Here is a 22,270-nt window from a genome sequence, read left to right on the forward strand (position 1 = left end):
TGACAGTCTCGTCCGTGTGTCGAGGTGGTGTAGATACGGTCGTGTGTACATTTCACCCACCGGTTCCTTTCCGCGTTTGTGAGTGGCTACTTTTCAACGCTGCTGGTAACGCGTCGCGGGCCGAATAAATTCCTGATATTTTTTGGAGATTCTTCGTCGCGAGTCTTGCCCGAACTGACTCCTCGCCATTACCGCGTCCGTGATATCATACACGGACACTGACGTCCAGCCATCCTCGTATCGGCTCGTGCGTACATGTCTTTGCCTCTTCGAAGCTCGTCGTGGTTATTATACAAAACCCCGTTGTGGGTCAACGCTCGCTCCTGCAGGTAGCAGCTCTCCGTAACCACGTTCACCGACACCTTCCAACACCAAGACCGAGGTCTGCGACATCGTGCGAGGTGCGCTATGGACGACATTGTACCGGAACAATATCTTGAAACTTGAAGATCAACCGCGCGTGCGCCGAGTAATTCGATCTCATTGGTCGGCCAAATCTTCCCGCGGCGATATTTTTGTCTGCGATGCAGGCGGGCCAATCTACGCAAAATGTGTGCGTTTGAATTTTCAAAGAGCGTAAGCGTTGAATTCCGACCGTTCTTTGAAGAATCGACTTTCCGACCCGATAACAAATGCTTCCCAAACCTTTCCGAGTCATTGCCTCGATTATTTGAGATTCTAACCTCGAAAATTCGTATCAACTACATCGCCACCGGAAACAAAGTTTGACGGCTGAAAACTCGGGATGGCCAGCCTGCGCGAACAGCGGATAAAACTCGCGCATGCGCGGCTGATTTCCAAGTTTCAAGAAATTCTCCCGTTATGTATATTGTATATACGAATTGTGGACTGATCCAAAAACTTTTCGTTGTTTCTTAAGAGAAGTGAAAAATGGAACAACTGCTGTTGTAGGCCTAGAATTTACACTCCCATCTTCACCCGTCCATACTGTAAGGTTGTAGACATCTGTGACGTTGAATGAAATGGCGCTATGATTAGCCTCTCGGTTGGTTGATAAATTCACGTTTTTGTACCGTCGGTCATGTGTTCACTTGCTCGATAAACAATTCATCGTCACAGTTCGGTATAAGTTATTTTCATACAACGATTTATAGCTCGTTATTAGAAATATATATTCAAATTCTCCGATATGTATCTGTGATTCACACTGATTCTTATCTGATAAATATAAATACATGCGGCATTCGCCGAGAATCGCGAATTCGTTTCAGAGGATAAATTCAACATGGCAATATATGTCGACAAAGTAAGAATATCTTGATTAGTCTTGTCGTGATAAAACTAATCCTTATGGTCATTTAGATTATTTATGGGTATCATCGTACATCGTTAAGTGGATTGATTTTGTTTTGACCGACGAATGTTTACCGATTTCTTATTGACAAATTCTTTCGCTATAAACAAATATTATGACATCTTCTGTACTTTTGATCAGGGTAATTTTATGACCATTCCGTGAACGCGTTTAGGGTGCAAGATCGCTGAGAATTCAGAGCTCAATAACTCTTCAACCTCACGAATAAACCATTGTTGGAGAAATGATAGAGTTGACAACTGAAAACCGAAAATTTAACTTATACCGGAAGGATTCGATAGTGGTTTTGAGATAATTCGAAACTACTTTTGAATGAGATTATCGTAACGTATTACCGAGCTTGATTAGATTGCGAATTATGTGGCGTTCGTGGTAATTGCTAAATTCACTGCAGCCCATCGAGATCAAAGGAAAATTACGCCAGGCGATTAGACCGCGCAAGTGGCAAACTTCACTACCGACATCTCCGTAAATTTACACTTTAATTGGCGATTATCAAGTTTTACAAATCACGGCCGTTTTATTCATTGCATCGCTGCTGCACTTGCGGATTCCATTAATTACATTTATTTTTTGTTCTTCGTCGTTTTTTTTTTGTTTTTTTGTCAGATATTCGTTGATTGATTGAATAATCCTTCAGTGAATCGAGCCCCGATGATCCTTGAATTCTGCCGGTTGAATTTTTTCACGTAATCCGTCAAGAGTGAGAATTACTTATGCGTATTTACTGCACGTGCTTGTTATCACTTTCGATTATCCCGCGTCTCGTAAACGTTTCGTTGTTCATAACAAATTCCAGAAGTTTTTGCCCGATCAATTACACCGACGAGAAAGGTATCCCTTGTCGATCTCTCCGATTTGATTTAATTGAGGAAACGTAATTTTCTCAATTAAATAAAAAAAAATCCCCCTTAAAGTGTTTAATGGCCGATAAAAACAAATAAATATTGCTTAGTCTTTAGTTTATCATAAAATATTACAAAAGAAACGAAATCGAAGAAATCCACCTGAGATACATTCCTCGTGAAAAACTCTCCAGAATAAAACGATTTTTCCGGTAAATTCAGCGTCTGCTTTCCTGCCATCTGATATTTAGCATGCATTTTCACTTGTCTCACATCATACACTCAAGAAGTGAAAACGTGGAGCCCTGAAGGACCCGTTTAGCCTTTGACCCCGTGAACGATGGTGCAGGATATCGTGCGAGATCGCCTCCAGCGATGCAGACTTGGGATACCTCAATAGCCAATTTTGGTTTAACAATAAGACGCGGAGTCTACCGGCATTAAAAGCACCTGCGCGTGTGTTGCACTGTCCTGGAAGCAGCGTTGCAGCGCAGCTAAATAAGGACACTGCATAAATCCAACACTGCAGAGGAGTGAATAACTCTTCGGGAGGCTCTGATCTCAGGGAGCGCAAAGTCCATCTTCATTCGCAGGACTGATGCGAATACGCGTCGTCGGTTGATGTATTCGAGGAATTTCGTCTCGAGAGAACCATTTCCAAAACCACAGTGGTCGGATCACTGGATCAGGATTACGGTAGTCTCGATGGCCTCGTGACGTAGCAGCGCTGATGGAAAAGAGCGAAATTTTTTGCCACTCTCTATTTGCCAGAGCGTCGATTTTGCGTTGCGTAACTTACGTAAAGCAGACGCGATCGGTAGCTGGGGATTTTTTGGTGTCGTAGTTTTTTTTTTCTCCTCTCTTTATTCCTTTTACATCCAAAACGTGGCATGAAATATGTTTGAACTCTCATCTCGCTGCTGCGCTGTACACACGTGTAATTATACCTGCTGTACACGAGATGAGTAGGAATATACACACGATCCATTCCGTGCTTTATACACTGCTGTACAGCATTAATCGATCTCGAAACGCTCGGTGTTATACTAACGGAATCGCACATAGGATGGACGGATGATTCGTCAACACGATTTATATCTGCCATTTGGTAACTCGAGTGTATTATTCATGTGTTTGCACTGATTCGAGAGTACGATGAACGCCTGGATGAACACACCTGCCAACCGATTGTCAGGGGGCAATAATTCCAACGCATTGCACATTCGTATTGGAAAGGTGTACGGACGGGCAAACAAGATATTTGCGTTGAAAAAACTTGGGAGCGAGCTTCCAGTCTCAAGTTAAACAGATTTCATACTTTCGACACACTCGCTCATTCCGCCACTTATAATCATTCCGGCCAATTATCAACAAGCGGATATTACACCTCGAATTTTACGCGTCCCGAGTCGGGGCGCGGCTGCTTTTGCTAAACCCACGTACCTACGGATTTTACGTGAAAGTAAATGAAAGGCGTGTGTCTAGTTAAGCATCCAGTGGCTCGCTCACGCAGTGGACCGTGGTGATAGCCTGCTGTTCAAAGCTCGTAACGGCCTCATAGAGTGGCTTCCGAGACTCCGACTGACAAACGTCACTTGCTTAACGCACTGCGATACCGACAAAGATCCATTATGCAATCACATGTGCAAGTAAACGCGTAAACTTTACGATGATTTCAACGACGGTTATACGCGCCAACTTCATCCGCTCCGCAACAGTCACCAATGGATTGTGCAGTTAGTCAAGTCGCTTCCGCTGAGCAATGTTGCGTTACAACCGCCGCGGATTAATTCTAACGGATTTTTTTACGCTCTTTAAATAACGCCTATCGTGGATGCAGAGGATTCGAATCACGCGTCTTTCGCAGTTCTATGACACGATGAGAGCGGGTGTTGATCGTCGTCGAGGAGAATTCTTTCAAGTAAAATGTGTTTGTGGACATTTGGATGCAAACCGTCAAAAATTGTACAAACATCCGATTTTTAGCTATACCGTGAAATCTGTCGTTCAGTCAACGGCGGCATCGATGAATCGTTTTATTTATAGCGGTTCCTTCAATTTTACAAAGTCTAATGGCGAACCGACAACTACAGGGAGTGTTGAGCTAGCTAGCGTAATGGTTATAAGAATATACTGCGAATTCCACGTCACCCGCCAACTACCAAGCTTTCGTCGATCTAGTTTGCGGATTCGTTCATCTTGTTCAGCAGCGTGAAGAAGGAATAAGAGCCACTGAGAACCTGCGGATAAAACATCCTGATAAACTGCATTAAAGTGGACATAAACGGTGAAAGCTCAAGTTGAGTATGCGTGGTCGACTTATCGACGTGTAGCGAATAGGCGAATGAATTCCGTGGTTTGAAATGATCGCGACTATTTAGCCGGACGGTTGCACACTCTTGTGTTAATATGTACATAAGAAAACAAGAAAGAACCGTGGAACAAGAACGATATGATCGAAATGCTTGATCAGTTTTTCAGTGACTCACCTACCGATATAAAAACCTCCATTGACATCACGTAGAACTTGCCGGCGGTCAATTTTAACGGTTTCTTCGCTCGCATCAGAGGAATTGTTATCAGCGAGCTGATTGACGTCAATTTCTGAAGCTCCCAAGGGCTCAGCCAGAGAGCTTCCGCGACAGAAGTGCTCTGCGCGAAATGCATGATGTAATTACGCGCAAAAACCGAGTGCATGGGTACGCAACCGGTGATTAGTAACTAAAATTTATTTTCGACGGGGAGAAAAAGAGGGAGAAAATAACACGACGGTCACTTGCCTGATGTATCATTTCGTTCCCGAACCAGCACCAAAAAAACAGCTGGCAAAACGCCCCGCTCAGATAGATGGTGAACTTGAAGAAACCGGAAGCTTGTCCGACGACCTGAAGCGCTTTTAAGGGCGTTCAATTATCGCTCTGCACGTTTCCACGCTAGCTGTTCCCGAATAGTGTCGATAATTTTAGGATCTTACCAGAATCGCCTGAAATCCGGTAAGACATATCAGAACGTTGCTCGCCATTAATTGAGCCAGCATCAAGGGGCTGAAGAAATTGTCCAAACTTTGGACAAACTCGATGATCTCTTGATGACGTTTTATGCACTTTAGTAAATTTTCTCTGAAGTCAACTGGCGGTGTTTTTCCATCGTTATTGGCTGCCTTCTGGTTTTCGTCTTCGAGAGACTTGACGAAATTTTTCTTCAATATTTCCAAACGGCAAAAGATCTGGCTGCAAAAAGTCAACACTATGTTATCCATCGATAGAATCGAGAGCATTGATACGGTCAGCACACATCCTTGGTACAGAAACATCAGCTCGTGAACCGGCGACTTTCCAACGTCAAAAGGATACCGCGATCTTATCGGCAATTCCCCCGGTTCCGTGGTGGTCAAAAACATCAACGCGAACACCAGAAACATCCCTATCGTCCCGAAACTGTATATCGTCACTCTTTCCCTCAGGACGTAATACTTCCAGATTTTGAGGTGCTCCGGGTCTTGAAAAAATTGGATAAAAAAGCTGTCTTAACGACCAGATCTTTTCCCGTACCGTCGATAAAAGTCTCCGCACAACAGCAATCCAGCTTGCGATAATTCCGAAACAGACTTACTTCCCTCCTCGTGGAGAGCTCTGATATTTTTATCGACGAAATCTATCATTCTTTCCACTTTGTCGGGGTTCAGTTGAAAGCTGAGTAGCTTGATCAGAATCACTGATAACCCGGCGATTATGCAACCGTCATCAGTCACGACGAGAAGATCGTCGTTGCAAGTATACGCGTCGGCGGATAGAGTGGTGATAAGAAAACTGATCATTAGTAGGACGAATATCTTGTACAACAAATAAGGGTACGACAGTACAGGCCAAGACTTTGCAGGAATCGTCCACAGGCCAAGAGACCTGAAAAAAAAATCTGATCCTAATTCTTTCTGATATTGTCATCCAGCGAGTGAGTATTCGAAAAATTTCACCTCAGGACGGTCACGTAGCCTTTGAGAAGAGGATGATGATCCGATCGCTGCTGCATGCCGAGATTCCTTCCCGCAGGACTGACGCTGGAATAAGGAGTCGGTGTGTGTCTACGATATGCAATCAGAAACTACCACCTCTCGGCTCGTTCTCGGTGATAATGTAGAGTCGATTCCACCACGCACGCTGTGTTATCACGGATCGTTCCAGTCCGGAGTCTATAATTTTGATGGTCCTTACCTTAAGACTGTCCGATACGATGTGGGTATTTTACACGTGAATAGGGTTTCGCAGCGGAGGTGTTTTAAATTACATAAAATTACGAAGGATATAGGCCGGGCTCTATTCGCCTCTCGCAGGAATTCGACCGATCAATATTCACGTCGAAGAGCGAATCGGACACGGCAATGTGCGAGTCTCGTTTTCGCGAGCTAATTTCTCGCCCTTTCGAGTTTCGTTGACAGATGAAATTGCAGTGAAACCGTTCTTGCCATTCTTCTGTTCACTACGAAACAGCGTTCGCCGAATGGCGAGTCCTCGCGATGATTTTAAACGACAAATAAAACTCGAAGCGGGTCAACGGCGGCCATTTTAATTTAGTTTCTGCAGGATTCAAAAGCGTTAGATGGAATACTTATATCTTCGTCCGAATAACGTGCGCAAGAAACAATGCAATACGAAATAACGTTTGAAGTGATTAATCTTTGAAATTTGATTCCGTGATTGATATCGGCTATAAAATTGCGCGATGAAATTCCAGTGTCCTTAATTCGACAGAGTCGCGTGGCGCTGGCAGACCGTGACGTTTACGTCTCGAGGTGTATATAATCGATTTATCGATGACACGATTCAACAGATGCTGAATTCCCGGTTCCCCGTCCCTTGTTGCCTCATCGACGATCCTTCTCATTTCGTTCCGCGCACGCAATCCGCGGAAATAATGCAAATTGCAAAGCAGCGACGCCCACTGCTGCGGCTTGTCCAGCGCATTGTTTCCCGCTCCACGTCGATTTCCGCGGGCGATATAAATTGCATGCTGCCAGTGTACATGCAGACATGAGGTGATAGTGCATATAGGTATCATCGCCCGAACAAATCTTTCACCGCAAAATTAACGCCAAGGTGCAAATGTAATACGCAAACCTCTGAAACGCTGCCGGGGATTCCCAGTCAAGTTTTCTGGGAATAAGAGCAGATTTTACTCAAAACTTCAGGAAAGGAGGGACACATCAGGGTTTTTGGTAAAAAAATACCCATCTCATCGATATTTTTTACTACAAATGTAGCAGATTTTAATCTGCGCACAGTGGTTTTCAATGATTTGAGTGATTCTAGAGTAAATTTTGCATTTTACGAAGTACCTATATTTTACAAAAAAACCTGACGTGTCCCTCTTCTCCTGCAATTTTCAGTAAAATCTGCTTTGTTATTCTCTCCTTGTAAAGTTTCATCGCGTCTTCAAAAACGCTGCACTGCCTGCACTGATGCTGCATATAAGATTCGTCACGAGACAAGGAAATACGTTTCAGATTATTCTGCGGTCAGCTCGTGAGGCGATAAATCTTTATGGTATTTTTTTCTTCATTCCGCAGAGTTATGCAAACACGAGAACGTGTTCACAAATACGTTTTGGCACAACGCGAAAGCAGCGACGAGTCGAGGAGACGCGTCTCTGTAAACCCCTCACTAAAATTTCTTGATAACCATTAATTGGACACTGTGTACATTATATGTATCTATATATATATATATATATATATATATATATATATATATATATATATATATATATATATATATATATATATATATATATATATATATATATGTGTGTATAAATGATACGGAACGCTCGGTTATCTGCAAATTTCAGAGGAGACGCGAACCGCAGCCGTATTATGCATATACGAGTATGTATGTATGCGTTGTGTTAAACGCTACATTATACGAAGGTAGTAAAATCGACTTAATTTGCATTTCGTTTATTCGCGATAAGCTCTGCAAAATTTTGCGTCAAAGAGAGGCATAAAATTTACGTCCTCGACCGTCGACGCATAAAACGTAATGCTTCATTTTATTTTCCTCTCTTGTTTACTGCGATGCATAATCTTTTCGGAAAAACATTATGTACCTACTGGTGGTTTAATTATTTGGCGGAAAATTACGTCCAGAAAAAAGAATCCAAAAAAATTCCGGTACCGGGAATCGAACCCGAGCCTCCTGGGTGAGAGCCAGGTATCCTAGCCACTAGACCATACCGGATTGTGTTTAACACGTCTTACAATTTTTTTAAGAATTGTAAATATAAGAAATATTCTAAATATACGCGTCGTGCCCTGAGTGTAATTTTGGATGTGTATAAATAGAAGTATGTCGTGTAGGTTGTAACTACTTTTTCTTTAAAATTCTGACGTACGGTAGACGAGGATTAATTAATCCATCACCCTAAGGCGAAATCAGTAATAAATCAGAAATGTTAACAATAATCAGGCATAGATCGTAATAACAATCCACGGTCAGAGAAAAATAGAGTTAACGAACTAATTGTAAGTAAAAATTAGGTAGATTACCAATTCTCAGCATTCGGTTTGGACCGTTGGAAATGGAAGAAAACTTGATAATAAATTTCCATGAAGACTGTTCTGTCGATACGATTTATAATAAATAAAATTTGCGGTAAAATAATTAAATCCCCGAACACGATTTATCTATGAATTTCCCTCCCTTGAAAGTTTTCAAAATCAGTGTTTTTGTGAGTATAAAGTGATGAATTGCAAGGTTGTTAATTGATTCGATTCACAATTTAGATCAGACACAAGGAAAAATGTTTATTCTAAAATAACGAGTCAAGCGCGCTAACAAAAATTAATTAAAAATGAATGGTTGAGGCACAATTGTTATTGGTAATGGTAATGATGGTCTGTATATAATTTGTTAGAACAATCCTTTATTTATAGTCTTTAATCTTACACACAATCATATCACTGAGTTGTTTAAAAAAGTCAAGTACTTTACTTTTCTGTTTTATAAACTAAGTAATTGGGTACACCCAGCTATACTGAAAATCATATATCATGGCCTTTTTGAAAGTGTAATAAACTATGGAATTATTGCTTGGGGTGGTGCATATGATAATACCCTAAAACCTATAGTCAACCTTCAAAATAAATTGATAAGTAAACTGAAAATTGATGATGAATTGTTAATACCACTAAAAATTAAACAACCTTTTATTGTACAGGCTTTAACATGTTATTATTCTGAATGTAAAACGATGTATCTGGACAGAACGATAAATACACGGTGTAGACAGCTAACTCTACCAAACATTAATAAAACAATAAGTACTAAGAATGCGTTTTAAGCTGCAATAAAGTATTTCAATCTACTTCCCAATGATCTGAAAGTTCTTAGCCATAATAAGAAGTTAAGAAAGAATATGGTGAAGTGGATCAGAACTATTTTACTTTAATTATGTGATTAAGTCGTAAACTGTAATGATTATGTATTAGTAGTATTAGGTAAACTTTCTTTTATACTTTATACACTACATAGCTAAAAATACATGTATAAACTGTATATGTATGTATTATACCAATTCTGGTGTCTATGCACATGTGCTCTTGCACCTCTATAGAATATATACCAGAAGTAAAATAAATAAATAAATAAAATAAAAAATACTTGATATTCAAGGTACTACGAATCGGCGAAAAGAACGGGAAGCTCTAGCTTCTTGCTTTTTTTTCTTTTCCTTTTTTTAGTGACTACCATAGAGTTAAAATAAACATCTGAGATTAGACTCGTAACAAAATTACAGTAAGGTAATTTCGCTATCTGCCACCAGAGTTCCCGAACAAGGATAGTCCTTGTATCTAACAACAATAACAAAAGTTTATTCAATATAATTAGTTTAATTCGCTTCCTTCTAAAGTAGTCGTAGTGAAAAGTCTAGGGCTGTTCAAGGTCGCCTGATCACCTATTTCTTGGAGCATTAACGCCAATCTTACAATGCTATTATCTAGCCTTAGTTGCACTTTATCGATTGGCCTTTTTCTTCTTATCTTCTACTTTTGATTTATTTATTTATTTACGTTACTCTTATTTCATTATTTTTCTTCATCTTTCGCTGCTTCGTGTATACGCATGCTTATTTCCTGATCAATACTCTCCGCATTTACGTTTTATACTTTATTTTATTTTATTACATCGACACGTTATTATTGTTCTATCAAGTGTATAATGTTTCACTACGTTAACTTTTCATGCTGCATTAGGGGACTTGCCCCAAGGTAAATAAATTCTAATTCTAATTCTAATTCTAATTATTCTAGACGGGTAGACGAGGATAGCTAATTGACCGACGACTTGAAGAGCCAGAATGGTCCAAGCGTTCAAATTATCTCCAAATTCCAGATTTACTCCGAGAATCAACCGCAAGAGACAAGATCGGCGGAGTTTTTGGAACACGTTACGTACAATGCCAAGAAGCGCGAGCAGACTCTTTGATTTCCGTTACGCGATTACGAACGAATTCTTTCCACCGTGATGGATGGTTTTTGATCCACGCGACCGCGACAGTGGAATCCGTCTACAGATGAACCGAGGCGTAATTCGCAAGACTTGACGTTTTGTACACGTGACAAATCGACCAGAGGATAAGAGTCGCAACGCATAGTTTGAGACTCAGAATTTCTACTTTCTTCAATGGCGCCATCTTTGTTATCGCTCACACTGTAGCGAATCGCGCAATTCCTACGTTTTTTGGAATCTGGAATTCCCTGACTTTTCCAGGTATTCCAGTCAGAAAATAGGATTTTTCCAGTAACCTTTCGAGAAATGTGGCGCAGATTAATCAAAATTTCTATTCCACATTCGTACCGATACCTTTAATATTGCCTAGTAACTATCTTACCGTCTGACTATCAATTTACAAGCAATAGCCTGAGGTTTTCCGTAAAAAAAAAAACGAGAGAAAGTTTCGTCTTAACTAATGTACTTGTAATGTTGTAAATGAAGCGGTGCGACGAAACTAAATTTTTAGTGCAATCTTTTTTCTCTCAAGATCGACCGAACTTTGAATAAGAATGAGTTTGTTTCTTCCAGTCTTGATTTTTAAATTCCCTGACTTTTCCCTGCCGTAAGAAATTCCCTGAGTTTTCCCATTTTTCCAGGTTTTCCCTGTTCGCGCTTAGATCATTGCGCCTAACTGGCTTTCAGAGACGTCCGCAAAACCGTAGATTTCTTTGCGAGATGACTCGTCGTTTCGTAACTTTGTCTCAAGTTCGATGAACTTTGCGGAAAGAACGCGAACAAATCGATATCTGGTCTGCATACGAGACCGAGAGCCCGATAGGATGAACTTTGATGAAGATTTAGATGCGTCGCGATCTCTCGATTGTTTTGACAAATATCAAGGAAGGTTTCTGGGTGGCTTGAAGTCCACTTTTGAAGTTTGAAACCGGCCGCTTTGAGCAATTGATTTTGACATCATTGATTGAAAATATCGTCGACGTGCGGTATAAAAATAATTGACTCAACTCGGGTACAACTATGAAAAAAAAAAAAGAATTTTCGAGAGGTGCGATTCAACCGTGTCGGCGCATAGGGCAAATGTACGCGCAATCGGGAGTCGTACACAAGCTACTTGAAGCGACCACGTGACAACACCCACTGAGCAGATCTGCCTTTATCTAACGTTCAGCTGTGCCGTCACTAGCGCACACTTCCTGAAAATGGACAACAACTGAAAACGGAAGACTATGAGTGGATAGCAGAGACCAGCCCCCTGACACTCACCGCTGCTCGTATACTGAAAAATTGTACGCGTTTTGTCCCCGTTTTTTAGTTCCTCTACGTGGCGCTAGTAGTCTTCTGACACGCTCACCGCCTTCGCTGGCCGCGCGCGAGCTTGTCAGACAACTACCAGCGCCACTAGTGGTCGAAATTTGCGAACCACTTTTAGCAGCGTGTGTCAGGGGGCTGGCAGAGACATTAAAAGTCGATTGTGGTACGGTACGAAGTGCAGCAGCAATGAAGATGAAAATTATCGAGCTTAGAAAGGTGGCGCGAGGTCGAGGAAATGATCAACCGAGAGCGGCCGTGCTTTGGACCCAAGACGAAATGCAGAGTGTTCTTACCCGATTCCAACAAGCGGAGGGGGTAACAGAGGCAGAAAAAGTGAGAAATATTATGGCTGATTTCCCACAAAGAACGGCAAAAGCGATCGTGACAAAATTGAGGAGGGAGTACCCTGATGTGTATTGCCTGAGAGCACGCGCAGAGCCGCAAAATCAAGCGCGACCGGTAGTTGGAGAAGAAAGGGGAGTCCCAGAAGCAGAACAATACAGCAGCAACACCAACACCAAGAACAGCCTCAAGACCGGCAATGTATTCGCGAGAGGCAGGCAGAAGAACGCGAAAATATCATCGCAGAAGCACGACAACGAGAAGGCGAACAACGAGTAGAACTGCCATCAACCCTGAGAGGTGAATATAACTCAATGTGTATGCGCGCATTGAAGTGTAAACAGAGAATTAAGAGAATCACGAATTATATAAGGCCGGAACTGTCAAAACAAGTAAACATCCTGCTACAGGAAAAAATCGAAGAGATCGAGAACTCTAGTATGAGGCCGGAGAAGAGGTATACATATAGCAAGAACGCTATATATACGGCCTGCAGGCTCTTGGCGCAAGAAACTGATAAGCGCACCGACACAAAGTCGTACTACGTATACACCCGGAAGAAAATCGATATCTTAAGGAAAAAAATCGAACGTGCAAAACAGCTACGCGAATACGGGATAAATAACATGCGCTTCGGAAAAAATCTAAAAAAACAAGCCCAGGAGATTAAGGGTCTAAAAATGACGCCGTCTCAGTACATACGCGCTAGTGAAGAGAGGCTGAAATTTCTACAGCGTAAGGAGGAAGTGCAATATGCAAGAGCTCAAGCACTTGGACTGAGGAGAGAATTTAGGAATAAACCATCGAGTGAGACGATCTTTCGGAGCAAAGCGCGCCCTTTCTTCCCTGATGTGACGGCCACGGAAAACTACTTTAAAACCACACCACCCGGCGAAAAAGAGATTTCACCGAATTTCAATGCGTGGCTGCACCGAATGCAGGCGCACACAGATGAGCATGATTACACGCAACAACTAGACCCCAAAAAAATCGAAGAGAAAATCGTAGGTGCGATTAAAAAGTCATCGCCGTGGAAATCGTGCGGGGTGGACGGAATACCAACGGCCGCATACAAGTTGCTCCCGGCAGCACAGGAATATCTCAAAAAAAAGATAATAAGAACGATCAGGGGAGAGGGAAGAATGACAGAGGCGGATATACGGGGAAGAACGATCCTGATATACAAGGACGGAGACCCTAGTGACCCGGCTAACTATAGACCGATTGCGGTGCTCAACACTGAGTACAAAATACTAACTGCAGTATTGGGCGAAATGATCGCGGAAAACATGCCGGAGTGGATGTTGCCAAAACAGCAGATGGCACGAAAAGGAGTTTGGGGTACGACCCAGGGCCTACTGTGGGATAAATCGTGCACGCAGTCGGCAAGAAAAGCTGGAAGAAAGAACTATTCAGCGTGGTATGACTTTAAGAAGGCGTACGACTCCGTAACACATACCCAGCTTAAAAGAATGATAAGAGTGTTGCCGATCCATCGCGAAGCGAGAAATACCATCCTCGCGTTGATCAAGAAATGGGCGGTCACGATCGAACTCGGGAAAAACACCACGAGCTGCATACGGGTAAAAATAGGCATTTACCAGGGGGACTCGATGAGTCCCCTGTTATTTATGCTCATGTCGGCGCATATAATAACAGCGGTCACCGACAACGACGAGATAACAAGAGCAGCTAGAGGGAGGCAGGAAATCGCCGCGTATATGGACGACTTTAAAACGCACGCGCCTAACAAAAAATCGGCTGAATTGATAAAAATCGCCCTGGAAAATGCGGCAAAAGAAATCGGTCTCTGCCTGAACGTGAGGAAATGTGGTATATACACGAGCGAAAATCAAGAACAGGAGAGCGAAACTGAGGAGGATATACCGTTCCTCCCCGAGATAAGAGAAGGAGATAAATACCTAGGTATCACGCAGCTGGAGAGAGACACGATTAAAAATATACAAAAAGTAGAGGAGCTGATAGAGCAGAAGGTAACGCTGATTCTCCAATCGACGCTTGCACCGGCCCAGAAGATCGACATGCTTAATACAACGGTGATACCAGCGATAACCTACATAACGGGGAACCTCTATCCCAATGAGTCAAGACTCCGTGACGCATACGCAACTTAAAAGAATGATAAGAGCGTTACCGATCCATCGAGAACCGAGAAACACCATCCTCGCGATGATCAAGAAATGGGCAGTCATGATCCAACTCGGAGAGAACACCACGAGCTGTATACGGCCTACTCCTGACCAGGCACGCGGCTAGAGCCTAACCGAGTGTACGTCGTCGTTAACCTTTTCTCTTATTATCGAGACCCAGCAACCCATATCCTAGATACTACATTTTCCTCCCCTTTAAATAACATAGGTTACATATTCTTAGCTTTAAGACGTTCAAATCGGCGAGGACCCTCTTTCTTGGGTACAATTTGATCAATGTGGCGCTTCCACCTAGTGGTCGTCGATCATTACTACATCGCCAACGTCGATGGAGATCTTTCGTTTTCCACCAGACGACTCTATCTGCGCCCCATAACCGGAAGTTTTATCTCTGATACTGTACGCAAATTTAACCTACGCGGACTCAATGCAATTTTAGAAAAAAACTCTTCTTTGATCTCCTCGTGAATCACCGTCGCGTACGATCCCGAATCCGCTTCCATCGATATTTTTACTTTATCACTGACAACAAAATAAAAAAAATTGCGGATCGGTACGTCGAATGTCGCTCGATACATGAAACAAATTTTTTTTTTCACTCCCAACCGCCTCTATCCATAGAAAATCTTCCTGGCTTCCGCTCGATGTTTCCTCTTCTCCTTCGTGTACATGCTGTACTTGCCTTCTTTCTGGATGCCGGTTCGACATGCCCCTTTTGCTGACAGAAGTTGCACGTTTTGAATCGAAGTCGACAATTTTTTGCCAAATGGTTCGGCTTGTTACAGCAATAGCACAATAATTGTGATTTCTTCTTCTGGCCGTCGTCCCGTGGATCCTCTCGTTTCTTCGCGAAGTCATCTTTCTTACGTTGACCTTGTTGATTTCGCTGCGGTTGTTTCTCCCTTAAGGACGAGACGAGACTACGAATCGCTGATCATCGCCAACGGGCTTGTTGAAAAGAGGGACGATCATCTCGAAGAAAAGCTTCTCCAGCTCAACAAGCACTTCTTGAGGAAGAGGAAGGTGAATTATATGGGCCTGGAATAGCAGATTAGCTGTAAGTATGACTTTAATCCATTTATAACAGTGAAAACGATCATTTTATCTTTAAACGCGTTTTTCTTGAAACAGCATTTTTCGAATTTGCTGAAGTGATTACTCGGAGACAAATGATCCGATCGCTATCAAATTTTTTTTTGCATCTTCTCTATATAGTTCTCCATACAATGACCCTCCAGTTTTTTGATCTGATCAAAAATCGGATTTTGGTAGGCCAAAAACGACCAAAATTTTGGGTAAAATTTAACTTTTTTTTTTCAATATGCCGCCATTTCGTCAATTTTTGATTTTTTTGTTCGCCCGAGGGTCATCGTACAGACAATATGTTTTCGTTTAACGAAAGTTTTTTTTTTTTTAGGTTTCATCAACGGAGAAGGCTGCAATCACTCCAGCAGTGGAGGACCTCTTTTTTTGACGCCGCCGGAGATCGCGTGTCATTTCAAAAATATTTAATATACATATTATTCCAAAAATTTTACTGTGTATTCTCAAAACATGTATAAATATACCCTCAAAATTTTAAAACGATTGATTCCCTAGTTTTTTTTTTTTTTTTAATTCCCAAAAATTGCCTTTTTTTAGGCTGTCACACTAGGTGCGCCCCTTACCGAAAACATCGCGTGCGTACCCTCTGCTGACGAATTTCCTGAGATTATTCTCTCCGTGCTCGTTGCGTTTGTCGTACGACAGCTGAGATACTCGGAATAACTCTGTCTTTGTTTCTTGATCTTTCAATCCGCACACAAATTGATCTCTTAACGCCACTCGTAATTCTGCGGAATTACAATTCAGCGCTAGTTCCCTTAATCTAGCCCCGAAATCCGTTACTGTTTCTGTCTCACTTTGTTTTGCCAGGTGAAACTCACACCGCTCCATCGTCTCAGATGACTTTGAGCACCAAGTGTTTACTCACAATTTCGACGAGTCGTGCGAATGTCTCGTCTTTGGGCTTTGTCGGCGCGCACAAGTCTCTCATCACGTATAAGTATCGGCGATGATTGTCGTTAGTAGCACGGCTGTCCTTTTGTTATCCCCGATGTCATTCGCTATGAAACACAGCTCTAACTCACTCTTCTCGTCATCGACTTCACGCTGCCTTTTTACTAATGTAACTAATCGCTCACGCAACGCATCCACCGACAGCGTCTCCAATGACTCAATTATGCTTATTCGGTTTTGGATCTCTGCAATTAACTCCGATGTCGAGAGTTTATAAATTTGATTCGAATCCAGGTCCTCGCCGCCGCTTTCACTGGAGCTTTCTTCACTCACGATTAACTTATACGTTAACGCATCGCTCGTTTGCTGTTCTCTTTTTCGCACGTTCCACTGTATCACGAACTTTTCCTTTTTCCTGTACGCTTCGTCGCCAATTGTAACGAACTGACACAGGGATTTCGTGTTAAATATTACATAGCGTGTTTATTGACAGATACAGATGTATGCCGGGGACGGTCACGTACTCCTGACCAGGCACGCGGCTAGAGCCTAACTGAGTGTACGTCGTCGTTGACCTTTTCTCTTGTTATCGAGATCCGTCAACCCATATCCTAAATATTACATCTTGCAAAGTAGCTTTTCATTTAACACATGTGTATGTATGTAGTATCACAGAATCTTTTTCCATTGTTAGGCAGCTTGCGGAGTCTAAAATGGATATAATTATTGTACATAAACAATGGAAATAAATGTATATTTATAGACCATAACGGATTGTGTTTGAAGTGTCTTACAATTTTCTTAAGAATTGTAAAAATAAGAAATATTCTAAATATACGCGAATGTCGCGTAGGTTGTAACGACTTTTTCTTTAAAATTGTGACGTGCGGTAAACGAGGATTAATTAATCCATCACCCTAAGGCGAAATCAGTAATAAATCAGAAATGTTAACAATAATCAGGCATAGATCGTAATAACAATCCACGGTCAGAGAAAAATGGAGTTAACGAACTAATTGTAAGTAAAAATTAGGTAGATTACTAATTCTCAGCATTCGGTTTGGACCGTTGGAAATGGAAGAAAACTTGATCATAAATTTCCATGAAGACTGTTCTGTCGATACGATTTATAATAAATAAAATTTGCGGTAAAATAATTAAATCCCGGAACACGATTTATCTATAATGAATTTTCCTCCCTTGAAAGTTTTCAAAGTCAGTGTTTTTGTGAGTATCAAGTGATGAATTGCAAGGTTGTTAATTGATTCGTTTCACAATTTGGATCAGACGCAAGGAAAAAGAAGGGAATCGGCTCTTCCCCATTTTCGGGTAAAGGAAAACGACAAAAAAAAAATTCCGGTACCGGGAATCGAACCCGAGCCTCCTGGGTGAGAGCCAGGTATCCTAGCCACTAGACCATACCGGATTGTATTAAAGTTGACTTGTAATTTTATTAACAACTTTGAACTCAAAAAAAGCCCTGACAATGAGTATAATTTTAAACCTGTATAAATACAGGTATATCAACCAAACGTATACCTATATAATACTTGAACCTCAAGGTAGTAAGAAGTCCAATTTACTCTCAGCTGAATGAGAATAATGTGACGCGAATACAGAGATTCTTTTTGGTAAATGTATATTAACAACAATAATCATGATGATAATGAGAATAATTTTCGCCAATATTCGCAAACGAGTCGCGGCGATTCGAATTATGCAGTCGGCTCCAGGTTTACAGCGACAATAATGTAGCCATGAATAATAACGAACGCAGCTTGTAACAAGGTAATCGAATCGTTCCTCTGACCTCTCAGTGGGCGGTTAAACGAAAATTATAAAAGAACGTTGAAAGTCGGCATTTGAGTACATACCGACATTCCCAAAGAGCTTACATTCACCCTTATCGAGCTTATAATTCTACCGCCTCTCTTTATCTTCCTCTTTCTTTTCGCTCAACAATTTTCACCAAGCAATTACACGGCACGGAACTTGTAGCTGAGTAATAAACTTGCGGAATAATGATGATCGGCACATTTTCGTGGGTTAATTCAAGAATAAAAAAAAGGAAAAAAAAAAATCTGTCAGAAGTGGGATTCGAACCCACGCCCTCAGAGAGGACCAGAAGCCTCGGACACTCAGCATTGCTGAGAAGGTTGAACCTTGAGTCTGGCGCCTTAGACCGCTCGGCCATCCTGACACTTGTTCGTCGAGTTCATAAATTTTGTACAATAACCAACACGCAGTGATTTCATTACGCGATTGTTAAACCAGACGTCGTTACGTAATCCGTAACGCTGATACCAAGCTTAAAATAAAGCTTCCGAGTAAACGTCATATCGCTTAAAATAAGAATCACACTAATATGGCTGTCATAATTTACAATATTTTCAACTACGTTTATAGTCTCTGAACAATTTCCGGAGGATGTAGAAAAATGTTATTTCATTGCGATAAAAATTTGACGAAAATTAGATAAGAATTAAAAAAAAAATAAAAAAACGGTAGTTCGATAATTTTTAGAATCATTGCTGGATATATATTGCGTTCAAACCAAGTTTTTCATATCCCGTATGGTCTAGTGGCTAGGATACCTGGCTTTCACCCAGGAGGCTCGGGTTCGATTCCCGGTACGGGAAATTTTTTTTCTATTTCCATCCGTTTTCCGGATTTTTCCAACTCCTTCCTACACGCAAGCGATACGCATCGTGCATGTCTATATTAGGCATGCAGATGTGATTTAGACGTTTACTGCGACTTTACTTTCTTTCAAAATTACGACCATTCGAGCTACCGTAAATTTTACTACCTGCTCCGACACGATGCTTGCACATATGCACGGAAATTTTTCAATAACGTATAGGTATAATGCAACGATGGTAAATCTCCATCGTCGAAAAGACAGATGGGAGATGGCAGCTTCCTAGACGCGTGTAATTCTGCGCGCCGATTTGTTCAACAGCACTTACATATAGGTATAAGCAAGCTGCAAGCTCTACGTCAGCTCGACGCCGTCGTTATATTATGGCGAGCTACTGTTCGGCATTTATATGGCTTTAATGCGCCGAGAAACACGAGAAACATATATAGCTGATATAATGGGTGCGTAATTTCAGAAACCGTATTTCTCCGTATCTCTGCCGGAGTTTATGAAGAACTTACGTGACTTCGGAACTTTGTAAAGTTGAGTCCATTCAAGACGTTTTCAAATCGCTTCAGGTACATTTGAATTACTATAATCGATCCCAGTTATTAACTTCTTGCTTAAACTGATTGATGATGCGTTGTCGCACTGAGATCATGATTCGCCAAGCATAATTAAATTGGATCAAACAAATGCTCATGTAAATATCTGCCGAGACAATCTCTTTAAACTCGAATGTCATCCGCGCATGCGCGAGTTTTATCGGCTGTTCGCGCAGGCTGGCCATCACGAGTTTTCAGCCGTCAAACTTTGTTTCCGGCGGCGATGTAGTTGATACGAATTTTCGAGGTTAGAATCTCAAAAAAATGAGGCAGCGACTCGGAAAGGTTTGGGAAGCATTTGTTATCGTTTCGGAAAGTTGATTCTTCAAAGAACGGTCGGAATTCAATGCTTATACGCTCTTTGAAAATTCAAACGTACACATTTTGCGTAGGTTGGCCCGCCTGCATCGCAGACAAATATATCGCCGCGGGAAGATTTCGCCGACCAATGAGATCGAATTACTCGGCGCATGCGCGGTGGATTTTCAAGTTTCAAGAGATTGTCCCGATATGTCGGGTTGTAATATAAAGTACGATTTTCTTTCCTCGAGTAACTGATTATAATATTATACTTGATCTACCTGCATCGTATATTCGCTTACCGTTAGACATATTTTCCCACTCAATATATATTATACATGCAGCCCTTGAATTAGGTCGATACAAACAACATTGGTGATGAAATTTGTGCATAATTTTTCGTCGATGAGATAAATTGAGAAAATTTATCATGTGAAAGAAGCAAATTTATTATTGCATTTTCGTATGATTCAAGACAGATATTGCAGCCGAAGGTCGAGAGCTAAGGAATATCGGTAAAAAGTTGCTTGAATAATTAAATACGTGATCCCGGTTTAACAGAAACGTGTTTGTTTTACTTAAACACGAGAAACGATTATTTGTGGTATTTGAGTATATAGGCTTAACAGAAAATGCGCGTTACTCATACAGACGTGAAAGTTTATGTACCAAATACCCATTCGCGAGATATTGGAATCACAGCTCGCTGACAGTTTGTATTTAAGTTAGGTATAATATTTCAAAATTTCCATATACATCACTTAAAAACACAGTATAATTACATTCGAATAGACGTGAAATGGCAACTGTCCAAAGCAATAATTTGCCGAGCATATTTTAATATTCGAAAATGAAGGATAGGTATAATATGATATACAGACAGCAAGCGGTACATGTGGGGAAAAATTCTGTTATTATTGGTTTACCCGTTCAGCGCGTGTTGCGTCGTAATTCACGAAAGTCAGCCTCCTCGATTTAGGATGCGTGTAATTAATAAAGGCTAAATTATAGCGGCTTTTGCATTTTACGAATGACGTGAAATAAAATGTTTAAAAACACAACCATAACTTGTGAAACCAAATGGTTTCAGCTTTACGGTTCTTCTTTTTCCCCCATCTTTAACTTATTTTTATAATATACATACCTATACATATATATACCCATATACATATATATATATAGAACTCGTGTATGAAATTTTTTTCAGACAGGTGATTGCCCCCCGGACTTCGGAGAGTTCAATAAACGAAAATTTATGTCCGGCAACGATTAACCGCCTATGTAAAAATTTTGCCACCGTATAATGGGATTTTTGCTCCTGCTGTCGAAGAGCTTCGAAGTTTCGAATTTCGGCAGTGTTTATCGAGAATCTAGGGGGGCTCAAGGCGAAGGATTAAGAAAGTATAGGAAAAGAGGTGCGACAACTTTTATTCGAGAAGAAGAAAATAAAAAACAAACCGGTCCATTTTATTCTTGCAGCACCTCGTTCTGGAAATAGAGGCCGAGCGCTATTATCTCATCGCCTTATATTACGGATTACGACCGAGGTTGAACCGCGGGGCGGTTAAAAGAGGGATATGGTATTACATAGGTTCATCTGTGTAGAGTTTCCGACAAAAAATAAAAGCTGGTGACGAACATCACGGTAGAGAAGACATTAATGAACAATATAATGAGCATGTGTAACCATAAATCTAAAGGTATCCCTGGGTGAAAAAAAGTAAGAGGCTTTACCCGCGGCATCTGACCGCCTAGAATTGCACGGATCGTGAAAATACCGCGGAAGTTCGGAATGGGAATTGTGGAACTCTTAAGCGGACATTTAAGATCGTGGAAAATGGACGTAATCAACATTCACCGCTTTATAACTGCCGCGACTTTTTCTCGTAAGGAAATAAGAAGCGAAAGAAACCCCGTTCGTTACGTCGAGAGAAATTTCTCGTTGCGGTGAGAATAGTGTCCTTCATTATTTTCATTTTTTACCATAACCGAATACGAGTGTTAAGGTTCTTGGTATAAAATGAAAATGAATTTTCGAGCCTGTGAACAGAAAATTTTATTTATTCTTGTTTACTACGGTCACTCGCACTGAATGTTCTTGGTTTGATGTATACACTGAGAAAAATTTAATTTGTTACAGTAACTAGAAAAATTCAGTAAAACAGGTATCGTTAAAAAAACTGAATATTGTTCGGATTACGAAAAACGAGGTAC

General features: G+C 41.2%; 1 protein-coding gene and 4 non-coding genes across 9 annotated transcripts; 1 reads left to right on the forward strand and 4 right to left on the reverse strand.

Annotated features, from left to right (window-relative positions):
- Positions 1-4,203: 4,203 nt before the first annotated feature.
- Positions 4,204-6,404, reverse strand: LOC124296799 (odorant receptor 13a-like). Of its 5 annotated transcripts, XM_046747160.1 has the most exons (7): positions 6,155-6,404; positions 5,794-6,083; positions 5,535-5,679; positions 5,156-5,411; positions 4,962-5,066; positions 4,671-4,833; positions 4,204-4,421 (listed from the first exon to the last, which is right to left on the reverse strand). In XM_046747160.1, exons 1-7 carry the CDS (start codon positions 6,208-6,210, stop codon positions 4,222-4,224), a joined length of 1,215 nt encoding a protein of 404 aa, XP_046603116.1. In that variant the 5' UTR covers positions 6,211-6,404; the 3' UTR covers positions 4,204-4,221. The 5 variants fall into 5 exon arrangements, with proteins under 5 accessions (XP_046603116.1, XP_046603115.1, XP_046603119.1 ...); XM_046747159.1 differs by having other exon boundaries at positions 5,156-5,679; XM_046747163.1 differs by having other exon boundaries at positions 5,156-5,679; positions 5,794-6,096; positions 6,155-6,402.
- A 1,938-nt stretch (positions 6,405-8,342) lies between these two features.
- On the reverse strand, positions 8,343-8,414 carry Trnae-cuc (transfer RNA glutamic acid (anticodon CUC)). The gene has a single exon. It is a non-coding gene; the product is annotated as a tRNA-Glu (tRNA).
- Positions 8,415-17,864: 9,450 nt separating this feature from the next.
- Positions 17,865-17,936, reverse strand: Trnae-cuc (transfer RNA glutamic acid (anticodon CUC)). The gene has a single exon. It is a non-coding gene; the product is annotated as a tRNA-Glu (tRNA).
- Positions 17,937-18,592: 656 nt separating this feature from the next.
- On the reverse strand, positions 18,593-18,710 carry Trnal-caa (transfer RNA leucine (anticodon CAA)). Its single transcript has 2 exons — positions 18,673-18,710; positions 18,593-18,637 (listed from the first exon to the last, which is right to left on the reverse strand). It is a non-coding gene; the product is annotated as a tRNA-Leu (tRNA).
- A 367-nt stretch (positions 18,711-19,077) lies between these two features.
- Trnae-uuc (transfer RNA glutamic acid (anticodon UUC)) lies at positions 19,078-19,149 on the forward strand. Its single transcript has one exon. It is a non-coding gene; the product is annotated as a tRNA-Glu (tRNA).
- The last annotated feature ends 3,121 nt before the right edge of the window (positions 19,150-22,270 follow it).

Source organism: Neodiprion virginianus, chromosome 1 (genome assembly GCF_021901495.1).
Source record: "Neodiprion virginianus isolate iyNeoVirg1 chromosome 1, iyNeoVirg1.1, whole genome shotgun sequence".
Taxonomy (NCBI): Eukaryota; Metazoa; Arthropoda; class Insecta; order Hymenoptera; family Diprionidae; genus Neodiprion; species Neodiprion virginianus.